The sequence below is a fragment of the Gobio gobio genome (assembly GCF_949357685.1).
Source record: "Gobio gobio genome assembly, chromosome: 8".
NCBI lineage: Eukaryota > Metazoa > Chordata > Actinopteri > Cypriniformes > Gobionidae > Gobio > Gobio gobio.
Genome location: NC_137114.1, coordinates 21,628,221 through 21,655,046, shown reverse-complemented (window position 1 = coordinate 21,655,046; position 26,826 = coordinate 21,628,221). Strand labels below are relative to the sequence as shown.

General features: G+C 43.4%; 1 protein-coding gene across 1 annotated transcript; it reads left to right on the top strand.

Annotated features, from left to right (window-relative positions):
- Positions 1-11,955: 11,955 nt before the first annotated feature.
- LOC307130733 (chymotrypsin-like protease CTRL-1) lies at positions 11,956-23,428 on the top strand (the record flags this gene model as incomplete). Its single annotated transcript, XM_079823863.1, has 7 exons — positions 11,956-12,001; positions 12,088-12,188; positions 21,680-21,759; positions 21,864-21,945; positions 22,570-22,750; positions 22,875-23,005; positions 23,267-23,428. 7 exons carry the CDS (start codon positions 11,956-11,958, stop codon positions 23,426-23,428), a joined length of 783 nt encoding a protein of 260 aa, XP_079679989.1.
- Between the last annotated feature and the right edge of the window lie 3,398 nt (positions 23,429-26,826).

The following is a 26,826-nucleotide window of genomic DNA, read 5'->3' as shown; positions in this document are numbered from 1 at the left end:
AGGGAGTAAAACCACTGGCAATGGGTCGAGTCCGGACAGGCACAGGGCAAATATACTTAGACTTTTCTGTCAGTATAGGTCAGGTATATTTAAGTGCAATTTTAAGTATTTTTCTGAGAAGCATATAAAGTACATTTCTAAGAAGTATATAAAAATAGACTGAAAGTATACTTATTTTTAGTCTAAAAGAAGTATACTAATAGAACACTTGAATTAACAGTCACACTGGCAACAAATTAAGATGTATTAAAATCAGATACAAATATGTGGTTTAGGATTAGATGAGCCACATCATTTTGCTGTTTTTTGATGGTTTGAAGACAGAACTGAGAGGGAAGTGATAAATATATAAATTATTTGGCAGTAATTTTCTGAGGAGACAAATTTCCTCTTACTTGCTCAGAAGTGTGAATGAATGAAACAATGAAGTAGGGATTTTTTCAGGTTTCGATCTCGGTGGTTAAGCACCCCATGTACTGTATTGTGTATTGTGAGGAAGTTTTAAAAGCCTTTATTGGCTTTCCCTTCATTGTGAACAAACTGAACTGAATATATTGTACACATTATAATGTTAACAACATTATTATCAAAATAAAGCCTAAACAGCTAGCATTTATTTCAGCTTGAATCATAATGATTTTGGTTATACATAAGTTTAGACATAAGTAACTCATTAATTTTCAACTACATGTCAACTAACTCTCAGAGTATAAGGTGTTTGGGTTACTAGAAAAAGTTAACATGTACTTGTAAAGTTACTTATAGCCAGTCTGTTATAGTCAGTTTGATGTCTGGGGACCATCAAAATAACGTATTAACAGATATTAAAGTGATATTTCCAAGCCTGTATGAGTTTCTTTCTTCTGTTGAACTAAAAAGATGATATTTTAAAGAATGTCGTTAATCAAATGTTGTCATTGACTTTCATAGTAAGAGAAAAATACTATGAAAGTCTATGAAATGGCTACTGTTTGATTACCGACATTCTTATATCTACTTTTGTGTTCAACAGAACAAACAAACTCATACAGGTTTGGAACAACAAGAGGGTGAATAAATAATGAAAGAATTTTAATTTTTGTGTTAACTATCCCTTTAAGCAGACTACTAATACACTGTTAGACATTTATAAGAGATTTTACACTGTTGCCAGTAAGTTACTGTATTTGAGATTTACAGTACAATAACTGCATTTCAGTTTACAGTAACTACATGTTACTGTAATTTTGTAATACAGTACCGTTACTGTAAACCTTGGTTAACAGTGCATTAATCCTAATCCTATTCAATCATTAATATTTACTGAATTACATTAATTCTTACATTAATCTATCCTACAGAAGTAATCCAAACAGACACAATTATTATGAAATATAAAATTCTTTATTTAAAAAATTTTAATTCCTTTTTAACTTAAACATGTAAATGTGTGGAAAAAGTTCACTTTAAAACATCCTCGAATCACATCTTATTTTCAGAAAATCATGTATAAAAGTTATCAGAGTGCATTCAATATCACTTATTTTACATTTTATTTACATTTACGCATTTGGCAGACGCTTTTATCCAAAGCGACTTGCATTGCATTTGAGATACACATTTTACATTTTGTCAGTTCTTGCTTTCCCTGGGAATTGAACCCATGACCTTGCTAGCGCCCCACACTATTGTTTGAGCTACAATTTTAAAAACTCTGCAGAAAATAGTTGGTAGAATACTGTAAATAGTTGGTTGAAGAATACTGTAACTTTGGTGCAAAATACACATGAATAAAATATAAACAAAGAGCAAATTAATTCTGAAACAAGTTATCACAACACAACACAAACACAAGTTTCATGTCTGTACCGATCTGTGCCATCTTCCACATTGGATGATTTCAAACAGGAACCAGGATTCTGCTCCATTATGGCAAGAAGTCACTCTAGATAAGAATGATATGAAGTTAGTCATACAATTTGAGTATACACAAACTTTTAACACTTTTGAAATTTAATAAAAAATAATAATCCCATTACAATTCATCATAATGGTAAAATAGTATTTTATAGACAGTTAACACTTTGAGGTACACCTAGCTTAACGTATGCTGTCTAGTCTAGTTCAGTCCTGCAATGCCTTCATGAAGATGTGAAATGAAATGTTCAGTTTTTGTTTTAGCTGGTGATTCAATGTTATTAATATTTTGAAGAATGTACTTTGTAGTGATGCTGAACCTGATTGCATATTAGAGAGGTGTCTCTGTAATTTAGCTTAACAAAATTGATATTGAGTAAAAAACTAAAGAAAACTGTCAGTACATAATAGTAGCAGCAGCACAAACTACATGCTCCAAAAAAGTAATATTACTGAATCACCTCAACATGATTTCACAAACTATTTAATCAAAAACAACAATGTAACCTTTTACTGAAGGATGGATTAAATGTATACTGCATTAGCTTTAGTAAGGTATCCTCAAACTTAATGCTACATTCACACGGGGCACCGCGTTAACGCTTCTCATTTACTTTGAATGGGTGACGTCATGCGTTGCTGAACTGAATTGTGGGTTCCATCGCGTCGCGTCGCTTCACTCACGTTGCAAGCGGCAGAAGTTGAAAGGTGTGTTGGACATCAGCTGTGGCTGGATGCAACCAATCGGCGAGAGTAGCCGCATGCAGGCGGGGAGGAGCTGCAAACGGAGACGTGAAGTCGGACACTTTCTGCTTCCCGCAGTGATGCTTGCACTGTGTTTGCACACTTTATCAGCTGAAGTGAAATAAATGCAATATTTGTCAACACACAGATGTTTCAGAGACATTTTTGTTATGTAATACTTTATGCACTGCTTAATACAGCGTGTGTTTGTACAAGAATAAAGTTAACATACAAGCCTAAACTATCAATGAAGTAGGCTCTACATTTTTCATCTGTTTTATTTTGATAAACATGACATTATAACATCGCAACTACATGAAAAAGAGGTTTAACTGTTATAAAAAACAGATTTGTGCGCATTAGAGGAACTGAAGGTTTTAGAATAAACACGAAACACATGTGATCGCTGTCATGCGGAGAATCTGGCCAATCGTGGAACAGCTGTGTCATCATCAAAGTCCGTGCAGTCGCTCTGGAGAAACTGCACCGGCTGTATTAGCCGACTGCTCTCGAATCGCTCTCGCGGTGCTTTGATGCCATACATACGTGGAGTCGGCGCTTCCTCAAGTCAGACAAACATTTTTAACCGGCATTACGCCCTGTGTGAATGCAGCGTAAGTGTCTGTGTACATTACATATCCTATTAAAAAAGTGTCTCACCTAGTCGAAGTTTTTATATTCAAACTCCATTAGGTGGCGAAGGAAGGATCACACTCTGTTGTTGATTACAGTGGTCTTCCTGTTCACAACTTCCCTGGTCTTCCGACTCACTTCGGTTTTGGTGGTGCATCTTGTTCCCTCCTCTGGGTTTTTCCTCACGAAAAAAACTTAAAGCAAGAGAAAATTAAGAGAATAAAGATATTTTAAATTTCATCACCCTTAGTGCCTTTGCTTTAAATGTTTTTGGTAACACTTTAGAATAATGGTCCGTCATTAAACGGATAGTTCACCAAAAAAAAAAAAGAGTACATTCTGTCATTTACTCGCCCAGTTGTTCTAAACCTTTTAAAGAATGTTTGTAACCAGACAATTTTGAGGCACCATTCACTTCCATAGTAGGAAAAACGTCTCGGTTACGACTGTAACCTTAGTTCCCTGATGGGAACGAGACGCTGCGTCACCGCTTTGGGAACGCCCCTGCGTGATTGCGTCGTGAAGCACGTATGTCATCAGTCCAATAGAGAGACGGAACGTCATAGGCGGGTGACGTCATAGACCCGGAAGCTATAAAGCACACCGGCAAACACACGCCGTTAGCTTCTGAAGAAGGCCTGAAACAAGGCGCTTGCGGGCATGCAAGGAGTATGGCCGGGTGACGCAGCGTCTCGTTCCCATCAGGGAACTAAGGTTACAGTCGTAACCGAGACGTTCCCCTTCAAGGGAACTCGAGCTGCGTCACCGCTTTGGGAACGAGAATACCCACGTCCCCATGCGAGTCTGGATGCCCGCCTGTAACAGCTACGAGGCGAGCACCCGAGACCCCGGAGTAGCAGAAACATCTAGTTCATAGAACCTGACAAATGTATGCGGCGAGGACCACCCCGCCGCATCACACACTTCCTGCAGGGAGGCCCCTGCCAAGAGAGCTTGAGAAGCAGCCATACTCCTAGTGGAATGGGACCGAACAGCCAAAGGAGAGGGCTGTCCGGCCGCCACATAAGCCAGTGAGATAGCCTCGACTACCCACTTGCTCATCCTCTGCTTTGACACCGGACCCCCACGGGATGGAGGTCCGTAGCAAACAAACAACTGATCAGTTTTTCTCCACAGGGCAGCTCTGTGGATATAGGCGTCTAAGGCGCGAACTGGACAAAGCAGATTTAACTTTTCCTGGTCTGACGTCACAAAGGGAGGAGGACAGAAGGCCTGGAGCACAATAGGTCTCACAGGATTAGTGAGGACCTTAGGAATATACCCGGGCCTCGGAGAGAGAAAGGCCTTAGCCATACCCGGGGCAAACTCCAAGCACGAGGGTGCGACAGAGAGGGCTTGCAAGTCCCCAATTCTTTTAAGAGAAGAAATAGCAAGAAGAAAAATAGTTTTGAAAGTGAGAAATTTCTCAGGAACTTCCTCGAGCGGCTCGAAGGGAGCATCGGAAAGGCCTCGAAGGACGATGGATAAGTCCCAGGCCGGCACCCTGGTGCGTGTCACAGGTCTCAGCCTCAAGGTTCCACGGAGGAAACGAGTTACTAGAGGGTGTCGCCCTAATGAAACACCACTCAAAGGAGTGTGGTAAGCAGCTATGGCCGCCACGTACACCTTTAGTGTGGAGGGGGCTAACCCAGCAGAGAATCTCTCCTGCAGGAACTCCAGCACCACGCTCGCAGGGCAGTTAACTGGATCCCGCAGGCGATCTCGACACCATAAGGTGAAGAGTCTCCACTTCAGGTAGTAAAGTTTCCTCGTAGAAGGAGCTCTGGAGTGTAGAATGGTCTCAACAACCTCAGTTGAGAGACCGGAACTTATGAGCTGGGCCCCCTCAGAGGCCAAGCCCACAGTTTCCACAACTCCGGGCGGGGGTGAACAAAAACTCCGCCCGCCTGAGAGAGAAGGTCCCTCCGGAACGGAATCTCCAGGGGAGAGCCGTCGAGGAGAGACACCAGATCCGAGAACCATACCCGGCCCGGCCAGAACGGGGCTACTAGAAGGAGACGGGCCCCGTCCCGGCGCACTCTCTCTAGAACTCCCGGAAGCAGAGCGATCGGGGGGAAAGCGTACAGGGGCAGCCTCGGCCACTCCTGTACCATCGCATCCAGTCCGAGAGGAGCTGGAGGCGACAGGGAGAACCACAGATGACAATGAGAGTTCTCGTGAGTGGCGAACAGGTCCACTTGGGCCCTGCCAAACTTCTCCCAAAAGAAGCTCCACCACATCGGTGTGGAGTCTCCACTCCCCGGGCCTTGGCCCCTGCCTCGACAGGATGTCTGCTTCCACGTTCAACCGCCCAGGAATGTACATAGCCCTGACTGACAGCAATTTTCCCTGAGCCCAGAGGAGGATAAGGCGCGCCAGCTTGTATAAGCGACGAGACCTCAAGCCCCCCTGATGGTTGATGTAGGAGACCACCGATGTGCTGTCTGTGCGTACAAGCACATGATGGCCCCTGAGATGCGGCAGGAAGTGCTTCAGAGCCTGAAACACCGCCAACATTTCCAGGCAATTTATATGCCATGAACGCTGGTGCTCCTGCCACAGACCCTGGGCCGAGCGACCACTCATGGTCGCCCCCCAGCCCGTCAGGGAGGCATCCGTGGTCAGAGAAGTACGCTGACACGGTGCCCCCAGCGACGGGCCCTGGGTCAGGAACCTGGGGTCCTTCCACATAACCAAGGTGCGGAGACACCGCCGCGTTGCCTTGATTACGCGAAAGGGGTTCCCCCTCGGGGAAAAACCCCTGGTCTTGAGCCACCACTGTAGCGGCCTCATGAACAGCAGGCCTGAAGGAATAACATTGGACGCGGCTGCCATCAGACCCAACAGTCTCTGAAACTGCTTTACAGTGAGCGGCTGGTCTAGCTTCACCCCTTTCACGGCTGAGAGGATTGACCCCACGCGAGGCTCCGACAGACGAGCCTGCATAGCGACCGAATCCCAACTCACCCCGAGATAAGTGATCTTCTGCACAGGAGAGAGAACACTCTTCTTGGAGTTGAGCCTCAGCCCCAACCTCCTCATATGCGCGAGAACAACATCTCGATGCTGAACCGCGAGACGCGCTGACTGTGCTAGTATCAGCCAGTCGTCGATGTAATTGAGGATGCGGATCCCCTGCAAACGCAAGGGGACCAGAGCAGCGTCCACACACTTCGTGAACGTGCGGGGTGAAAGGGCTAAACCGAAAGGAAGCACCCGATATTGGTACGCTTCTCCACTGAAAGCGAACCTCAGGAACTTCCTGTGCTGCGGAAGGATGGAGACATGGAAATACGCATCTTTGAGATCTATCGTGACAAACCAGTCCTCGGACCTGATCTGAGACACGATCTGTTTGAGTGTCAGCATCCTGAACTTGAGCTTTGCCACGGCTCGGTTCAGGACGCGAAGATCCAAGATGGGGCGCAGCCCACCATCCTTCTTTGGCACTATGAAGTACCGGCTGTAAAAGCCTGACTCCCTGTCCGGGGGGGGAACCCTCTCTATAGCCCCCTTTTGCAGCAGAGTCTGTACTTCTTGAGTCATCACCAGAGCCTGCACCGGGTCCACCACAGTGGAGAGGACCCCGTTGAAGTTGGGGGGACGGCATCTGAACTGAATCGCGTACCCCAACTTTACACATCGCAGGACCCAACGAGATATGTGAGGCAGATTTTCCCACTCTGACACAAAATCTACTAAGGGAACCAGCCCCTCGAGGCTGGTCTCTGATGTACTCTGCACCGCGAGTGCAGCGCCCTGAAGCGGCGAACCGGCAGGGAACGACTGACTCGACGGCATAATTTCCCTCCGAAGAGGGTGCGGGCCATCCTTGAATGACCCGCGGGGCCCCTCCGCGCCCCGGCACTCGGGCGGGGTTGGCGGACTGACCCCGTGAGGGTACCGCGGACGCACGGGTACCGTGTACAGCGGTAAGCACCGTGCGCCCGCGGAGGGGACCACCCTCACTGTCCTGGGCCCAGAGGCGTCAGGACTTCTTTGACGCAGCCTTCCTCGCCACAATGACTGTCCTCAGATCAGCCCTGGGGTTAGAAGGCTGCGCCTGTGAGCGCCGCGCACCCGACGACCCTTTCTGCGGGGGTGTACGAGTGGCGACACTCACTTTTTGCTGCGCCCTGTGCGAGGAGCTTGTACTCGGCATCTGCTGCTCCCGCCCAGCAGCAGACGAGACCTGGGGCTTACGGGGAAGGAACTGCTTGAGCGCCGCTGCCTGTTTTTTCGCCTCCAGGAACCTGTCGGTAACCGTGGTGACAGCGTCACCGAACAGGCCCTCCGGAGACAACGGCGCATCAAGCAAAAAGCTCTTGTCCCTTTCCTTAATATCTGTAAGGTTTAGCCATAAATGCCTCTCCGTGGCCACTAGGGCTGCCATAGAACGGCCGACGCATCGAGCCGTCTCCTTGGTGGCACGGAGAGCGAGATCGGCAGTCGATCGAAGTTCATTAATAGTATCGACTCCGATCTCGTGGCTTTCCCCCAGGTCCCTTAGCAGATCAGCCTGATATGCCTGCACAATAGACATCGTGTGCAGACACGCGGCGGCTTGACCTGCTGCCGAGTATGCTTTGCCCACAAAAGATGATGTCACTTTAAGAGGCTTTGTGGGCAAAGACGGAGCCTTTACGGTCGACGCAGACTCGGGTGACAGATGGCTCGCAAGCGTCTGTTCAACCCGAGGCAGCTGACCATAACCATGTCTCTTACACCCCGCGATATTACTATACACGGACGTTTGCGGGGTGAAAATGCGTGCAGACACGGGCCGCTTCCAAGACCTCGACACCTCGGTGTGGAGGTCCGGGAAAAACGGCAGACTCCTTCGGGGAGGCTGAACAGAGCGCGCGGGGAGAAAGCGCTCGTCGAGTCTGCTTTTTACAGCAGCTCGCTCATGATGTTCATGTGGCCAGTCAATGTGAAGTCTGGCCACCGCTCTGCTCAGCACCTCCATGAGCTCCTCACTTGCAGGGGAATGAAGTGACGAGTCTCCACCCCCTGCATCGATGCTACAGACATCAACCTCCTCGGAGGAAGATAGCTGCAGTATCGCGGCCGCTCCCCGGGCGGGAGAAGCCGCAGAGCGGGCTCCCGAACCCAGAGAGGCAGCGCTGGATCTGGCGGGTGAAGGAAGAGATAGGGCGGGGCCCGTCTCCATCCCCTCCGTCAGATCCTTTTGCGAACCCCACGACATGAGTCGCCGCTGAGCCTCAGCCGCAGCAGGACCCGTGCCGTGGGGAGCGTTAACCGGGACGCCCTCCTCGAAGAGCGCCCGGCGGGATCGCAGCACGCGAAGAGGCAGAGCCTCACAATGCTCGCAGCCGGCACCCTCGAGTGCCGACTGCGCGTGCTGCTCTCCCAAACAAACAACGCACATCAAGTGTGTATCCCCGCTCGGGATGTAGCGTGAGCAGGGAGGAACACACTGTCTGTAACGCTGTTCGCTCGTCATACTTTTTTTCTCTTGTATCAATGTGGTGAATAGTGCAAACGTAACAAAACAGTCTGAACTCAGACACAACACAAAGACACTTGGACAGAATAACACAGAGCGCTTGTTGAAGGCAACAGAAGCTAACGGCGTGTGTTTGCCGGTGTGCTTTATAGCTTCCGGGTCTATGACGTCACCCGCCTATGACGTTCCGTCTCTCTATTGGACTGATGACATACGTGCTTCACGACGCAATCACGCAGGGGCGTTCCCAAAGCGGTGACGCAGCTCGAGTTCCCTTGAAGGGGAAATTACTATAGAAGTGAATGGTGCCTCAATCTGTTAGGTTACAACATTCTTCATCTTCTTTTGTGTTCAGAAATGTATTCAGGTTTGCACTTGAACAACAGTATTCTAAAGTTTTGCCATGTTTTTTTCATAAATTATATTTAATCTGCCAAAATCATCCAAAAATTGTCCAGGACTGCTTAAATTCCAGAAAATAAAATTATAATCTGTCAGTCCTGGACAAACACAGTTTTGGATTATTTTAGTATAATATAATTTATGAAAAAACATGGTACATGGCTAGTTACAGTTAAAAAGAGGTGGAAAAACTAAATAATTTTGTGATTCAGTTAAACAGACCCGACTAAAACATACAAGAAAAACTTTGAATTAACAGTAATATGTGGAGAAACAAAGAGGGGTAACGTTACTTACCGTTGTATGAGTTCCAGTGTCGCACAGCACAGGCAGGCTCCTGGTATTCTTATCTAAAATGTAAAATAAATAATGTCAATCCAAATGTAAACGTTGCTTGTTAACGACGTTATTTTTGCAACTAGTGGCCAACGTTAATTTACTAACTAACGTCGTCCTAATGTACGCTTAATATGCTCGATAAACAAAATCTTCATTGTATTGGTAAAGTTAATTCAATAAACTCACTAACGTTAAGTCTTTTTAAAAATAAAACGTTAGGTTTACGTTACCTCAGTTTTAGTACCAAAGCTGAAGCAAATGATAACCTAACGTTATGTAAAGTGTGTTGTCCGGGCCGTGAGCTCTCTCCTCGGGCAGTAACGTTACACACGACGCTGGCTGCACTGGTTCCTAATCTAATTCAATAAACTCATTTTTTTAAATAAAACGTTAGATTTACCTCAGTTTTTAGCAGCAAAGTTTAAGCAAATGATAACCTAACGTTATGTAAAGTATGTTGTCCGGACTGTGAGCTCTCTCCTCGGGCAAAACTTACAACGCTGCACCGGTTCCTAAACGAATTCAATAAACTACTTTTTTTTTTAAATAAAACGTTAGGTTTACCTCAGTTTTTAGCACCAATGCTGACAAGCTAAAATTGGGGTGCAGACAACCACGGCTAGTACAAATCACACTTACCTTGCTTGTGTGCCGTTCTCACGGGGGATGAAAAAATCTTTGCAGGGTGTCCGGACACAGCTCATATGTTCTCTGGAACCGTGAGCTCTCTCTTCGGGTGAAACTTTCAACGCTGCACTGATGGTTCCTAATATAAATCTAAAGCAAATCCTGTCGATCCCAATTGTGCCAAAGAGGCCGTTGTGGTAAATACAGTATTATACTTTCTTTTTCTAAAATACAGGAAATCACTGTATTTGGTGTTTGACGTCATAGAAAATACCCATGATGCAACGGGAATTACAGTTATTTACTGTAAAGAGAATTTACAGTATTATACTGGGTGATATATAGTAAATAACTGTACAAATTACAGAAATGTCTAACAGTGTACTCTAATGACTGCAAATTTACTATCTAAAGTGGACTATCGAATTAAAGTGTTACTTGATTTTTAAACATTTGACATCTTATAAAACTGACCTGGGGTCCGTTTCCTGAAAGCGTCATTAGCTAACTATGGTCGCAAGTTCTGTCGTTATCAGCATAGTTCAACGAGTCAGTGTTTCCAGAAACCATAGTTCCAAAGTTCACACGTTCACAAACAGCATCGCAAAGTTGCGTGGTTGGAACGACAGCTCTCGACCTGTGGATAGAAGCATAGTTTCTTGTTTGCATAACATGTGGACTTGATAAATCCTTATCTTGAGCAAAATAAGCAAGCTGACATTAAATACAACTTATATCTTTTATTTAGAATAGCCTACATACAAAGGTAATTTGCGTCTTTTAGTTTGTCAAGAGATTTAAAGCACTGTTTAAAGAGTGCTCATGTGCGTACATGCTCTAGTATGTAAGGACGAGCCAATGATTGAATCTGGAAATAAAGCAAAATAACTGAGAAAAATTTGAATTAGTCATCGGGAAATGTAGCCTAAGACCCATCAAACTTTAGCAGAGTTGCATTAAACTAGCTTTAACTTTCATTCATAAATATGACTATGGCCTATAACCACTGGACAGAGAGTAAACCAAACTAATAATAATAAAAATAATGTCAGTATTGTATCAGCAGTAACAAACATTACTTAATTGTATCAATAAAGACAATCAATATACTACTGGATTATAATGCTTTCTAGAAAATATTGCATGAATTTTAAGGGATGTTGCAGAAAAAAACTCTCTCTCCAGTGGTATGTCTTAAAATAATGTGTTCAACTGTCCTTCATTTTGTTATTTAAACTGCTCGTGGTGTTACAGAAACTGATATTAGTACTTTAAGTTTCACTTCACTTCAGCCCAGCTCTCTCTCATAACTGATATAATCATATAGTGTGAAAATCCCACAAATTTACTTCCTTCCTCTTCAGTATCACAAGCTTGAATGGCTTGCCAGGTTGAATACAGGATTAGTTAACGTCACAGATTTTATGGGAAATCAACTTATTTACAGCAAGTATTGCTGAAACACTTTTAGGAAGAACTTCATTAAGGAAACACTTTGCATGATAATGAACAAAATTTCACAACAGCAACAAGAAAACCTTCCCACTCAATACATTTAACAACATACAATGACAGAGGGGAAATCATGATGCCTGTCAAGGAAATAGACAGACACAATAAACCCCTTCAATGAATTCATCGTCTTTGCACACAAGACACCAGCTCTAAACATTGGAGATGCAGAATGTCTCTATAGATCTCAACATTCCTCAGCTATGAGCTCATTTGAGCTGCTGGGATGGACTTCGATCACGTCCCACTTTTAATAGATGCTGTAAATGATATAAAAGCAAGAGAGAGCACCTACAGGTACAACAGTGAAACATCACAAACTCATCTACATCATGCTCTTCACCATCACCTGCCTTGCCCTGGTGGCCTCTGCTCTGGGTAAGTGTCTCCTTTAGAAGTTCACAAGAAAAGTGATGGGTGAATATATATTTACAAAATGCTAAACCTACATTCTTTATCAACAGGTTGTGGAGTGCCTGCGATTAAGCCACAGACGATTGGCAGCAAGATTGTGAACGGACAGAATGCCATCTCTGGTTCTTGGCCCTGGCAGGTCTCTCTCCAGGTAACTGTGTATTGGCCGGCTTTTATCATGCATTTCCCTGATTTGTTCAAAGAGTGTATGTCATGTTTTCAATACAAAGTTCTGTCATGAAACTTTAAATAGCACAGGTTAATAAGTCCTTTAACTACCTGTTCGTAATTACGTCATCTTTAGGGCACAGCTGATTGGTTCCTGCTGTATCAGTAGCCAATGAGCTTGCATGCTCAACCTTCAAATATTAGGGTAGCATTTGCTTTAGCAGTGCAGCGCACTTGTAGCACTAAGAATGTAAAACGGGACAGATATCAGTGCACCCTAGATATCAGTGCACCCCCCTTTAAATTTCTAACTGTTAAAGTTATTGTTAGTTACCTGTATTACTTTATTGCATTGTGTTCAATTTGGTGAAACTCGGAGTCGTCAGCAGGGGGCAGCCGGGAGTTGCATGGCGCATGAGTGGCTGACTAGCTAGCAGCATAGAAGTAATATTCAGTACGAGATGAAGCGCGCAAGTGCAGAGAAATGTGCTCCTTGTTTGAACAGTGATTTTTTTGTGTTTTATACAGGTAAGCTGACAATAATCTTATTACTGGTAAATTCATAACAGTATTGTATTCTTATAGAGCTGTAGTTCGTGCCTGAGATGTGAAGAAAAGCTGAGTTTTTACTGTGATTACGATTGTCATGCGTGAAATGGTGGACGATAGTGTTAACAACTCAACGGGGAAATTAGTAACTATTAATGTGAACAAAACAGAGGAATAAAGGCTTAAAAAGATATATTCTCGAGATGTGAGTGCGTGACGAGGGATAATTAACCAAATAGATGTGTACGAACATTATTAAGTCGTGTGTATTGACGTGTCTGGGCAGTCTGAGTTAACGAGGCACACGTGTCTGTTATTGGTCCGTGCATAGACCTGTTACCCTCATTTACCATTATTTCGTCAGCCATTACATGTAAAAACGATTTCAGTACTGTTAAATAAGAACTCCAGTCAGATTCAGAGGTAAAACACTTTTATTAATCATTTTCTGAGTTTATAGTGGGAACACAGTAACTGTTAAATGGTTGAAACATAGTTCATGATATATTCAGTTCATTAGCTTATTTCATGAAAGAGTAAAAACGGATTAAAAGATAATTAAAACAGTGATATGAAAGAGAATTAAAATATGTGTGCAGTTATCAATGCTAGAGTAATGTGAATGTAGACTAAACTATTACTGAGATCTGAATATCTACTGTTACTAATTCTAAATGCTATTTTCATGGTTATGTTTAATGATTCACTTGTATTCATTTTAAAAAGGAAGTTTGTAATACTTTAATGATGGTATTCATCAGACCTTTCCTTTTATGTCGTTTATAGCGGGCACAGCACATGTTTAGATCTATTTTAATGTTTGTGTATTTAGGGCATGTATTTCTTGAGAATTGAGTACTGTATAAAGAGTAATGCGCCTAGTGTTACGTACCAGCTTAGACATTTGCACCATCAGACATGTGATTGTTTATGATAATTTGTAAAGGTATCACAGGACAAGAGCATAGAAGTAATATTCAGTACGAGATGAAGCGCGCAAGTGCAGAGAAATGTGCTCCTTGTTTGAACAGTGATTTTTTTGTGTTTTATACAGATAAATAAATGTGTTGCCCCAGGAAGTGACATCGCTTCATTCCTAAAAGTGTAACATATTTTGGCGAGCCAGCCAGGAGGAGGCGACAGAGTGACCAGCACCATTAACCCCCTCCTTCCCAACGAGTCGAACCTTGAACAAAATGGACGCCAGTCAGAATGTACGTGACAAAGTGAGTGCAGCTCTGTGGCAGCTAGGGGAAGATTCTCTCATTGATGTCTGCAGGTACCTGAAATGTGATAGCCTGGACAGTGGAGAGCCCCGCAGCAGGACACGGAGGGCGCTCATCAAGATGGCCGAGCGTCAATTGGATGAGCTTGAAGAGAAACTAGATGGCGATGAAGGTGAACAGTACTGTGTTGATTTATTATCATTCATTGAAAGACAAAGTAGGGGGCGTATTCAGTCAGATAAAGTGTACCCATCAGAGAAGCCAGCTACAAAAGAAGAACTAAAAAAAGATTTCTCGCCACACACCTCTCTTTTAAAGACTGATTCACCATTCAAGAGCCGGCTAGAGCCAGTTAGCCCATTGCCGGAGGTAACGATGCGAAGGGAGTTTAAAATTTGTGGGCAAATTGGAGAGAGTGGTCAGAGGGACAAATTGTCGTATCTCAGTTTAGTCCGCCAGATTGAGCTGGGAATACAAAAGGGGCACACACAGACTGAAGTGGTTGAGGCTGTAATCAGGGCTGTCAGTCCAAGACTGCCGTTGAGAGACATGTTAGAGATCAAGCGTGGGCTGACGCTCAGTGCACTCCTCACCATCCTAAAGGGCCACTATCGAGTAGACAGTTCGACAGAGCTTTACCACCAGCTTCTTAACATCTCCCAAGAGCCCAAAGAGACTGCCCTGAACTTTGTATTCCGTGCGATCGAGCTGAAAGAGAAACTGTTGTGGAAAGCCGCAAACGAAGACACCGATGAGCAGTACAGCAGAGCTGTCATTCAACGCAAGTTCCTCCGCTCGATCGAAACTGGACTGTTGAGCGATTCTGTAAAGTTCCAAATTCTACCCCATCTCAGTGATGTGAGCATAACAGATGAGGAACTGATACAGCAAGTGGATGAGGCGGCCAAAGTCGAAAGTGAGAGACAAGAGAAACGAAAAAGATCTACTGCTGGTAAAACTCCCAAAGTACAAGAGCTTCAAGCAGACTCTCAGGTAAAATCCACAGCTGGCCAGAGCCCCTCTAAACACATGGAGTCCGACTCAACAGCGTCAATTAAAACAGTAAAGCGGAATGAGACTAAGTCTGACAGCATAAACGCACAGCAGATGATGGAAGAGCTTCGCAAGGAAATGCAGCAGATGTTTCGGGCTGTAATGGAAGCAAGTCCCCGCCCTCATGGACTGAAGCCGGGAGGGAGAGGCTGCAAAAAGTGCAAGGAGGAAGGAACAGGTGAGAACTGTTCGCATTGTTTCAAATGTGGGCAGGAGGGCCACTTCTCTCGCGGGTGCAGAACCACGTCGGGAAACGGGCAGGGACTGCTGAGGTGGGGCCAGCAGTAGTCCAAAGCCAATTGCCCCGAAACGAGCAGCCACCATCCAGCCCAGTCATGCAACCAACAACAGCCTTGGAAAAGAGAGCAGCTGGAGCCTCATCAGCTGTAAGTGTGATTAACTACATACCGCCTCGACACCAGCCACAGTTGATAAGCCTTGTGGGTAGCCGATGCATTGTAGATTGCGTTATGGACAATTGCCCAGTTAGAGCCCTGTGGGACACGGGAGCACAATCCAGCATTGTGAATGACCTCTGGCGACTGAACCACCTACCCCACACTGTTGTCAAACCCATCTCAGAGTTATTGGGGGATGAGACACTGACAGTCTTTGCTGCTAATGACACCCCCATTCCATATATCGGCTGGATTGAAGTCAGTTTCAGACTAGGCAGTGGCCACACCAAGACAAATGATTTACAAGTGCCAGTACTAGTGTCAAGCGACCCAGCAGTTGCCAGTGACCCCATTATCGGTTACAACGTCATTGAGGCCATCCTCAACAGAAAAGAGGAAGACACTGAAGGTGAAAGGAAGCACCTGGCACACAAAGTGAGTAAAGCTTTTGCGATAACAGTGAAGACTGCTCATCGTGTGGTGAAGTTGATGCAGAACGCTGATTCAGAGACGGGAGTAGTTCGTACTGGCGGAAAAAGAGTACCCATACCAGCAAAACAAGTCACCACTGTCTATATAAGAGCGCATGTAAGTTCACGAGCCCAAGGCCAACAGATGTTCTTTTCACCTGACATGCTTAATCCCCCACCAGAAGGCGTGATATACAATGATGTACTGGTGCAGATCCCAGAAAAAAGAGTGCCATACATACCCATCTCCATGACCAACACTACGGATCGCACCATCTACCTCGACCGTCACAGAATGATTGGTCACCTGGAGCCCATCAAGACCGTATACACAGCACCTGTGCGAACAACAGAGAATGAGACGACAGCCGTAATGAAGGACAACGAAGAGACAAAGTCTAGAGAAGCAAGTAGAACACAGCCAGATAACAAGCAGGCAGGAAGACCAATGTCATGGGACCCCCCTGTAGATCTCTGTCATCTCCCAGAAGGACAGCAGGAGGCGGTAAGGAGGGTGTTGAGGGAGGAATGTGAAGCCTTTTCCTTTGACAGTGATGATGTGGGCTGTATACCATCCCTCAAGATGCATATAACCCTCCAAGATACCAGCCCTGTTCAAAAGACCTACATGTCTGTCCCAAAGCCTCTTCACAATGAGGTTAAGGAGTACTTGCAGGATCTATTGAGAAGAGGGTGGATCACACACTCTCGATCCCCTTATTCATCGCCAGTGGTGTGTGTCCGTAAGAAGGATGGTAGTCTTCGTCTCTGTGTTGACTTCAGAGAACTCAACCGTAAGTCAGTCCCCGATCGCCATCCGATACCGAGGATTCAGGATATGTTGGATGCTTTGGGTGGAAGCTCGTGGTTCTCGGTCTTAGACCAGGGTAAAGCGTACCACCAGGGTTATCTGGATGAGGAGAGCCGCCCTCTCACAGCTTTCATCACACCCTGGGGGCTTTATGAATGGGTGCGCATACCCTTTGGTCTGAGCTCGGCACCCGCAGAGTTTCAGAGGAGTATGGAGCACTGTTTGGCTGACCTGAGAGACACAATTTGCCTCCCATACCTTGATGACAACCTGGTACACAGTAGGAGTTTTAAGGAGCACTTGGAGCACATCCGTCTTGTTCTCCAGCGTTACAAGGAACATGGTGTGAAGCTGACCCCAAAGAAATGTGAGCTGTTTAGATCGAGTGTGAGGTTTCTTGGCAAGTTGGTGACAGGAGAGGGTTACACAATGGACCCTGCAGAGATGGCTCCGGTGCAGGCGTTAAAAGAGAAGACCCCTGCCACAGTGGGTGATGTGCGCCAGATCCTTGGGTTCCTCTCCTACTACAGACCCTTCATCCCCAATTTCTCCCGTGTGGCCCACCCGCTGTATAACTTACTCACTGTCCCCAACCCCGAGAAGTGCACTCCAGACCCGACTGTGAAAAAGCCCCGTACAACAGGAAAGAAAAACAAGGGTCACTTACCATCGCAGACACCTGTACAGTGGACCAACTCTCACCAGGAAGTGTTGAACCAGTTAATAGATGCACTCACAAAGCCCCCTGTCCTTGGATATCCGGATTTCACCCAGGCATTCGTATTACATTGTGACGCATCCCAAGTTGGTCTGGGCGCGGTGTTATACCAGAGACAGCAGGGGAAGATGAGAGTGGTCGCCTATGGCTCCCGCACCCTGAGTCCAGCAGAGAAGAGGTACCATCTGCACTCTGGAAAGCTAGAGTTTTTAGCGTTGAAGTGGGCCATCTGTGAACGTTTCCGGGATTATCTTTACCATGCCCCATCGTTTGTGGTATATACAGATAATAACCCACTAACATATGTACTCACCACCGCAAAACTCAACGCAACAGGACACAGATGGGTGGCGGAGTTAGCCGATTATAACTTTACCATCCGGTACCGCCCAGGCAAGAACAACTCCGATGCAGATGGGTTGTCACGGATGCCCTTGGATATTGAGGACTACATGCGTTGCTGTACGGCTGAGGCCAGTCAAGATGTAATCAGTGCATCCATGGAGAGGGTCATAACGGAAAGGAGAAACCCTTGCCGGGGTGTGGGGTTGATTCAGGTCAGTGCTTTGAGCATGGTGAAGGACAGTGAAACCAGCCAACCTCTCACCGCAGATCAAATTCGCAAAGCACAGGAGGAGGATGAAATCCTGTCGAGAGTCCTCTGGTACAAGTCACAGAGCAGGAGGCCGAGTAGAACTGAAGTGAAAACAGAGAACCCTGCAGTGGCCATACTGCTGAAACAATGGCTCAAGGTTCAAGTTGGTCCAGATGGTGTCTTGCGCCGCAGAACTTCCCGTCGAGAACAACTGCTGCTCCCCAAAGCTTATCATCCGCTGGTCTTCAAAGAACTACACCAGGACATGGGTCACTTGGGGGTCGAAAGGACGCTTGACCTGATTCGAGAACGGTTCTACTGGCCACAGATGAGCAAGGATGTTGAACATTTTGTCAGTAATGTGTGCGAATGTCTCAAGAAGAAGAAGCCGAGTAAGCAGAGCCGTGCACCTCTGGTGCCCATCCAGACCACTTATCCCTTCCAGCTCGTCTCCATAGACTTCCTGCATTTGGAGAAATGCAAGCATGGCTATGAGTATATATTAGTGGTAATGGACCATTTTACGAGGTTTGCGCAGGCCTACGCGACAAGGAATAAATCGTCCAAAACAGTAGCTGACAGGATTTTCAATGACTTTGCACTCAAGTTCGGGTTCCCAAGCAGACTACATCACGACATGGGCAAAGAGTTTGAGAACAGACTGATGGCTAGCTTAAAAAAACTCTCTGGCATCCAGGGCTCGCACACAACACCATATCACCCCCAGGGTAACGGGCAGGTGGAAAGGTTTAACCGTACCCTGTTGTCCATGCTGCGTACCTTGGAGGACGAGGAGAAGGAGGATTGGAAGGAGTCCCTCGCGAAAGTTGTCCACGCGTACAACTGCACAAAGAATGAGGCAACGGGTTACGCGCCTTATTTCCTTACCTTTGGACGTTCTCCTCGCCTGCCTATTGATCTTTTATTCAATCTGGAAAAAGATGAGGCCCATGACACCTATGATGACTATGTGAGTCTTTGGAAGACGAGAATGCAAGAGGCATACCAGATTGCGGCAAAAACAGCTGTCAAGGGGGCGGTTCGGGGAAAAGTCCTCTACGACAGAAAAGTACAGGGGAGAGACCTTCACCCCGGCGACAGAGTTCTCCTCAGAAACCTCACTCCCAGAGGGGGTCCTGGAAAGATCCAGTCCTACTGGGAGGGCCAAGTGTACAAGGTGAAGGAGAGGAAAGCTGATGGCAGCCCAGTTTATGAGATCAGTCCAGAAAATGGTAAAGGAAGAGACAGAGTGGTTCACAGAAATCTTCTGCTGCCCTGTGATTTCCTTCCCCTTGACCAGCCACCAGCAGAGATTCGTCAGCCACAGAAGGACTCCCAGGGCTCTCCAAAGGAAAGAACCAAGCCAGAACGACAGCATCGGCAACAGCTAGAGCAGAGTGATACCTCCAGCGACGAATACAGTGGCAACTACCAGTGGCATCTCAGACCTGGTCGAGGGAGACGGCAAAGACAGGGTTTACTGAATCCTCTAGCAGAGCCTTTTCAGCCTCAGCAGAGTCCTCAGCATCACGAAGAGGATGTGCCACTACATAGCGAAGAGGATGTGCCACTACATAGCGAAGAGGATGTGCCACTACATAGCGAAGAGGATGTGCCACTACATAGCGAAGAGGATGTGCCACTACAATCTCAGAGACCTGATGTGAGTTCTGACAGGTCTGAGAATGTTGAATCAGAGGCCGACCCGCTGGTTCGGACGCTAGGAGAGCGACAGGCGGTAGGACCGCGACCCCAGAGACTGAGACATCAGCCTGTTGTACTAAGTTATGATACATTGGGTCAACCGTCCTTGGTAAAAAGAGACTGTAAGGTAACAGAGAGCCAGGTAACTCAGACTAAGGGTTACTGGAGGCCTTGGATGGCTGAGGTGTTCTAAAGAAATGTTCACTTGTTCCCAGAAATGTCAGGAGACATTTAATTTTGTGGGGGAGAGTGTAGCACTAAGAATGTAAAACGGGACAGATATCAGTGCACCCTAGATATCAGTGCACCCCCCTTTAAATTTCTAACTGTTAAAGTTATTGTTAGTTACCTGTATTACTTTATTGCATTGTGTTCAATTTGGTGAAACTCGGAGTCGTCAGCAGGGGGCAGCCGGGAGTTGCATGGCGCATGAGTGGCTGACTAGCTAGCAGCATAGAAGTAATATTCAGTACGAGATGAAGCGCGCAAGTGCAGAGAAATGTGCTCCTTGTTTGAACAGTGATTTTTTTGTGTTTTATACAGGTAAGCTGACAATAATCTTATTACTGGTAAATTCATAACAGTATTGTATTCTTATAGAGCTGTAGTTCGTGCCTGAGATGTGAAGAAAAGCTGAGTTTTTACTGTGATTACGATTGTCATGCGTGAAATGGTGGACGATAGTGTTAACAACTCAACGGGGAAATTAGTAACTATTAATGTGAACAAAACAGAGGAATAAAGGCTTAAAAAGATATATTCTCGAGATGTGAGTGCGTGACGAGGGATAATTAACCAAATAGATGTGTACGAACATTATTAAGTCGTGTGTATTGACGTGTCTGGGCAGTCTGAGTTAACGAGGCACACGTGTCTGTTATTGGTCCGTGCATAGACCTGTTACCCTCATTTACCATTATTTCGTCAGCCATTACATGTAAAAACGATTTCAGTACTGTTAAATAAGAACTCCAGTCAGATTCAGAGGTAAAACACTTTTATTAATCATTTTCTGAGTTTATAGTGGGAACACAGTAACTGTTAAATGGTTGAAACATAGTTCATGATATATTCAGTTCATTAGCTTATTTCATGAAAGAGTAAAAACGGATTAAAAGATAATTAAAACAGTGATATGAAAGAGAATTAAAATATGTGTGCAGTTATCAATGCTAGAGTAATGTGAATGTAGACTAAACTATTACTGAGATCTGAATATCTACTGTTACTAATTCTAAATGCTATTTTCATGGTTATGTTTAATGATTCACTTGTATTCATTTTAAAAAGGAAGTTTGTAATACTTTAATGATGGTATTCATCAGACCTTTCCTTTTATGTCGTTTATAGCGGGCACAGCACATGTTTAGATCTATTTTAATGTTTGTGTATTTAGGGCATGTATTTCTTGAGAATTGAGTACTGTATAAAGAGTAATGCGCCTAGTGTTACGTACCAGCTTAGACATTTGCACCATCAGACATGTGATTGTTTATGATAATTTGTAAAGGTATCACAGGACAAGAGCATAGAAGTAATATTCAGTACGAGATGAAGCGCGCAAGTGCAGAGAAATGTGCTCCTTGTTTGAACAGTGATTTTTTTGTGTTTTATACAGATAAATAAATGTGTTGCCCCAGGAAGTGACATCGCTTCATTCCTAAAAGTGTAACACACTTTTAGAAACTGTCCACCTGTAAAGATCTGCTGCAGGTAATTCATGTACGCTCTATTATGCAGCAGCAGCATGTCTTACTTGCTCACAGCAGTGTGTCGTGTATTTATTGGCAGTAGCAAGTCCCGTACTTTCTCTGCAGTGCAGCAAAAGCAGCAGCAGCAGCGTAGCAGATCTATTCCACCAAGACCAAACATATCAACATTGTCATTCCCATTACCATACAAAACACTCCGAGAGTTGTCATGACAGAAATGATTTTACCTCTGAAACAGCTTCCCAACGGATTCCACTTCTGCGGTGGATCCCTGATCAACCAGTACTGGGTTCTCACTGCTGCTCACTGCGCTGTCACGTAAGAGCCTTCAATCTGACAAACATCACATACAATAGTGCTTAAAAGATGCTGTTGCTCTTTTCTTTTTACAGTTAGTTCTGTCTTTACCTCTCTCTTTTTAGGATCAGCTATCACCGTGTCATTCTTGGAGAACATGATCGTGGCTCCAATGTTGAACCCATCCAGATCAAACTTGTTTCCAAGGTAATGACGTTTAATGAACTTCCTGGAACAGAGATGAAATTTAATACCGATTACATGAATAGATTATTTATGTTAAGCATCCAATAACTGATAGAAGTCATTTTTAATTGTTGTTTTACTATATATAATAACTAGTTGATCATTACACTACAAAACATAATAATCATAATAAATATTATATTTAAATATTAATTTATAAATATTTTTTAGTACTAGTAGTAGTAGTATCTCTTGTAATTTATGCAAATTTCATCTAAACGGTCACAAATTAATTTAAACTTTGTTTTGGACTTTATCTAACTGTGAACATATTTCTCGTGTGATTTAATTATTTAATTTAAATGGTGTTTTTTAATTGGTGAACTCAATATTAAACATTGGAAAAGCTCAATTAAGTTGAAAAGTATGCTATCGTACTCCTAAAATTTGCTTTTACCTTTTTTTGTTTTTTGTTTTTGCTTCAGCACTTTTTTTTACACAATTCATCACAGGAAAGAAAACATCCATATTCAACAACTATATTTTAAAATAAAATAGGGTATAAGAAAATGCTGTCATCTTTGTCTATTTTTATAAAGTCAGCTTTCACTAGTAACCATTCATCCGTCTTATCTGTCTGTGCAGGTCATCACCCATCCGCTCTACAGCAGCACAACCTTCAACAATGACATTGCGTTGCTGAAACTTGCGTCTCCAGTCGTCTTCACTCCTCGTATCTCTCCTGTGTGTCTGCCTCCATCAACCATCAACGTCCTGCCTGGAACCCGCTGCTTCACCACTGGATGGGGCGCAACTTCCACCACAAGTAAGTTAGACAAAGACCTGTTAGACAAAGACAAATTGCCACAATTACTCCTGTATATTACTTGTTTTTTTTGTTTTTCGCTTGACTCTGAACATCCTGTCGGATGTTTTCTTCTCTTTTTTAGTGAGTCCTCTAATCCTGCAGCAAACAGGTCTGCCCATCACGAGTCCTGCTGTGTGCAGACAGATCTGGGGTCAGAGCACAATCACTGATGCCATGATCTGTGCTGGAGCCTCTGGATCCTCATCTTGCAAGGTATGTGAAGACAGATTAAGACAAACACATTACCATATCAATGTTGCTGCTGTTTCAGTCTCAAATGTGTGTGTGTGTGTGTGTGTGTGTGTGTGTGTGTGTGTGTGTGTGTGTGTGTGTGTGTGTGTGTGTGTGTGTGTGTGTGTGTGTGTGTGTGTGTGTGTGTGTGTGTGTGTGTGTGTGTGTGTGTGTGTGTGTGTGTGTGTGTGTGTGTGTGTGTGTGTGTGTGTGTGTGTGTGTGTGTGTGTGTGTTTCCCACAGGGTGATTCTGGTGGTCCTCTGGTGTGTGAGAGTTCAGGGGTCTGGACTCTGGTGGGGTCTGTGTCCTGGGGCATCCGCACTTGTGACACACGTTTCCCAGTAGTCTACGCCCGCATCTCTCAACTACGCTCCTGGATTGACACAACTATTGCTTCCAACTAGAGCAACAGTCCGAATATCTGGACTTCCGATAACCTGTCTGTGACATCATACTGTTTTCCTGTTTCACCTGTACAAATAATGTAAATATGTCAATAAATGAGAATGTAATGATGAGTGTTGCTGTTGTTGCAGAGTGTAATTAATGATCTGAACTTAAAATGTTATAGGGATATGTTGTCATAATTCACAAAACAATTTAAAAAAATGACAAAATAACATACTCCTTTAAATTAAAGCATTTTAAAGTATAATATAAAATAAACAACTCCTCTTTCACAATGACAGAAACTGTGATGGAAGATATGCAAGTTACTAGACATAGTAACTTTCAAACAAATAGGAGTATTATAAATTATTCCCTATGCACTAACCATAAATCCCATCTCATTTCCAATGTTCCCTTCCTTGCTAAAACTTCAGAGTGCTTTATTGCTTCTCAATTCAAATTTAATTTTACTGCAAACAATCTTTTTGAGCCCTTCTATCTGATTTCTGTAAACTCTGCAGCACTTAAACAACGTTAAAGTTGTTGTCAAGTTAAAGCTAAACAGTAATATTTAAAACAACTAATTAAAATGACAAAATTTTAACTAAAATTAAAATGAAAAATAAATATAAATACAAAAGATCATTTAAAATATTGGAACACTTTATAATAGTATATAAATAATGCTACTTTAAACTATTTTTCAGAACCCATAAATTCTTTGTTATACCCAGAAAGAGGCAATAAATTCATAGTATGTGCCATTGTCTGTATTAGTCCACAAACTGGTACTGACTGGAAAAAAATTCCTTCAGCCCAAGAACAATGGTGCTGACAAGGAAATCTCAACCATAAAACAAACTCAGCCTGAGAACAATCACCTAGTGCCTGGTATTCAGGATTAAGATTTACTTACAATGCAACAATCTGGCAGATCCGGACCTTGGTTATGTAAACCTTTGACCATTTTGGTGATTCTTGACCTGGCTATGACTTCACATTACCGGTTTCCTATTTTCAGTAGGCCTGTAGTTGCACAGATACTGAAGACCTGCAAAAAAATAAAATAAATAATAATAATAATATTAATAATAAAATACAATGATTCAAATAAAAACGACAAGACTACAAGTACAATGTCACTAGAATACAATAAAGTTGTATAAAGCTACTTGTCTTGTAGCTATAGATCACTATAATTATAAAGCTATAATTCTCTCTCTGCTCCTGATCAACCACTAGAGGTCGGTAATAATCTGTTAAGAGACTGAATCTTCAGTTTGGCAGGTGTGAGGCCAGAATTTTTTTGTCATATTAAACATAATGATAAAAACATACAAAAAACATAAATACCAATACATATGAATACGGTTTACCGTAATTAAAGATTTAGATGTGATCAGTCACTTGACAATTTTCAATTGGAGACCTGAATTTTTTTTTACAGTGTACCATATTGCTTTTATTTTATTTTATGTTTTTTTTAAACTTATTTTTATTGATTTTTATTATCTGTTCTCTTATGTTTTTGGCATTTAAAACAGATATCTGGGATGTTTGGGTTAAACCTATTTAACTTTTCAGGGGTGACATAGCATACGTACACATTACCCAGTTGTATTGGATCTGTTTAAATCTAGTATTAATTGACAAATTCTGGGCTCTAACACATATCTGACTCCATTCTGGATCTGGAAGGTCATATTGCAAATCTATATCTCTCTTGGATTCAGATTATTCTTTAGAATTGTTTACAAATTTGTCAACTTTATTTTTATATAGCGCTTTTTACAAAGCAATAATAGAGAGAACCACTGAATAAATATCATTGGGAGTCTAACCACAACCGTACTGAGTTCCATCAGTCAAGTCCCTTACTGTCAATCATTCCTACTTCACATTATCAGTCTCAAAAAAATTGTTGCTACATGACAGTTCCTGTATTCGGCCTTCTTGATTGAAGGATTAACAGTCAAATCAAGTCAACTTTATTTATATAGCGTTTTTTACAATGCAGATTGTTTCAAAGCAGCTTCACAGTGTTAAACAGGAAAATAATAGGCTACAACAGAATTTTATTCGGCCGTACAGCCGTTCCGGAGAAAACGGTGATGTCATCAGCTCATTTCAAACATCATACAGTGACAATGTGGGCATTAGATCAGTAATTAGATCAGTAATTTAGTTTATATGGTTAATTTAGTTTACTAATTAGATTTATTTGGATATTTAGTGGAAAATTTAGTGTCCCCAACTGAGCAAGCCAAGCCAAAGGAAGTTAACGCTTGGAGAGTGGCCAGACTCTCTGTTCAAATTAAATGTACGAGAGTCTGGTAGGACCAGGCTAGAAATTTTTCACCTCAGCTGGACTCTCAAAAATCTCGTCCTACATGAGTGATGTGCAGCTTCGCTGGAAAAATTATTCCATATCAGATGTCCATGGTTTTAAGCTGTTGCTTCACTTAATAGAATTTCCGTCTTTTCAGATGTGTTTCTCTGGCAATATCCTGAAAAAACTTTACTTCGCGTTCGTCATATGTTATCTTGCCTTTCGTCTGCATGACTTGTAACACTTTGGGTCTCATTCATGAAACCTTCACAAATACGAGCAAATTCTGAGTAATTTGCGAGTAAAGTTGACCTTTTCGCTTCGTATACCATGGATTCAGTATTTAAACGTGTGTATATTAATGAATTCAAAAACATTCATAAATAGGACGCACGTGCACGCGCATTCATAATTACCATAATCCCCGCCCATGAGTTACAACTGCAAATTATGTGTCCAGGGACGCTGTGGAATCTTCTGGACTTCTTTCTCAGGTTTGGCTCCAGTATTTTGCATAACTGCTAAAGAGACTAATTGGCCGTATGCCTAGCAATATTAAATGATTGTGTGTCCACCAAAGCATTTTTAGCCAACTAAAAAATGCCTGGTGCTCTTCTGAAAATGGCCAAGAGATCCTTTGAAATACTTTGATTGCTATGATAATCCATGGCAGTGATGTTACTATCTCATTTTGAAGAATATTTCTGAATATAAAAATGCAGTAAAAAGCTATTTAACTTCTCCATTGGTGTTCGGTCGGTGTACAAGTGGGATGATTGGTCGGTGTAGTATTTGTCCCGCCCCTCCTCCACTGTGATTGCACGGGTGGGTAAAAAGTGACAGTGATGAGTGCTGTGTTTTACCCAAAGTTGAACAGTAAAAAAAAAAAAAAAAGACAGGGCAAATGAGCTTGTGAAGTATTATTATGGTACATAGCTCACAATGCAATGTCATCACAGTTTGTCTAAATTAGAACACAGAACGTTCAAATGTTTTACACACCATTTACACGTGGTAGGGAGCAGATTTAAATTTCTTTTGTTCCAATTAACATTTTGAAAATACGAAAATTTTCGTGTATTC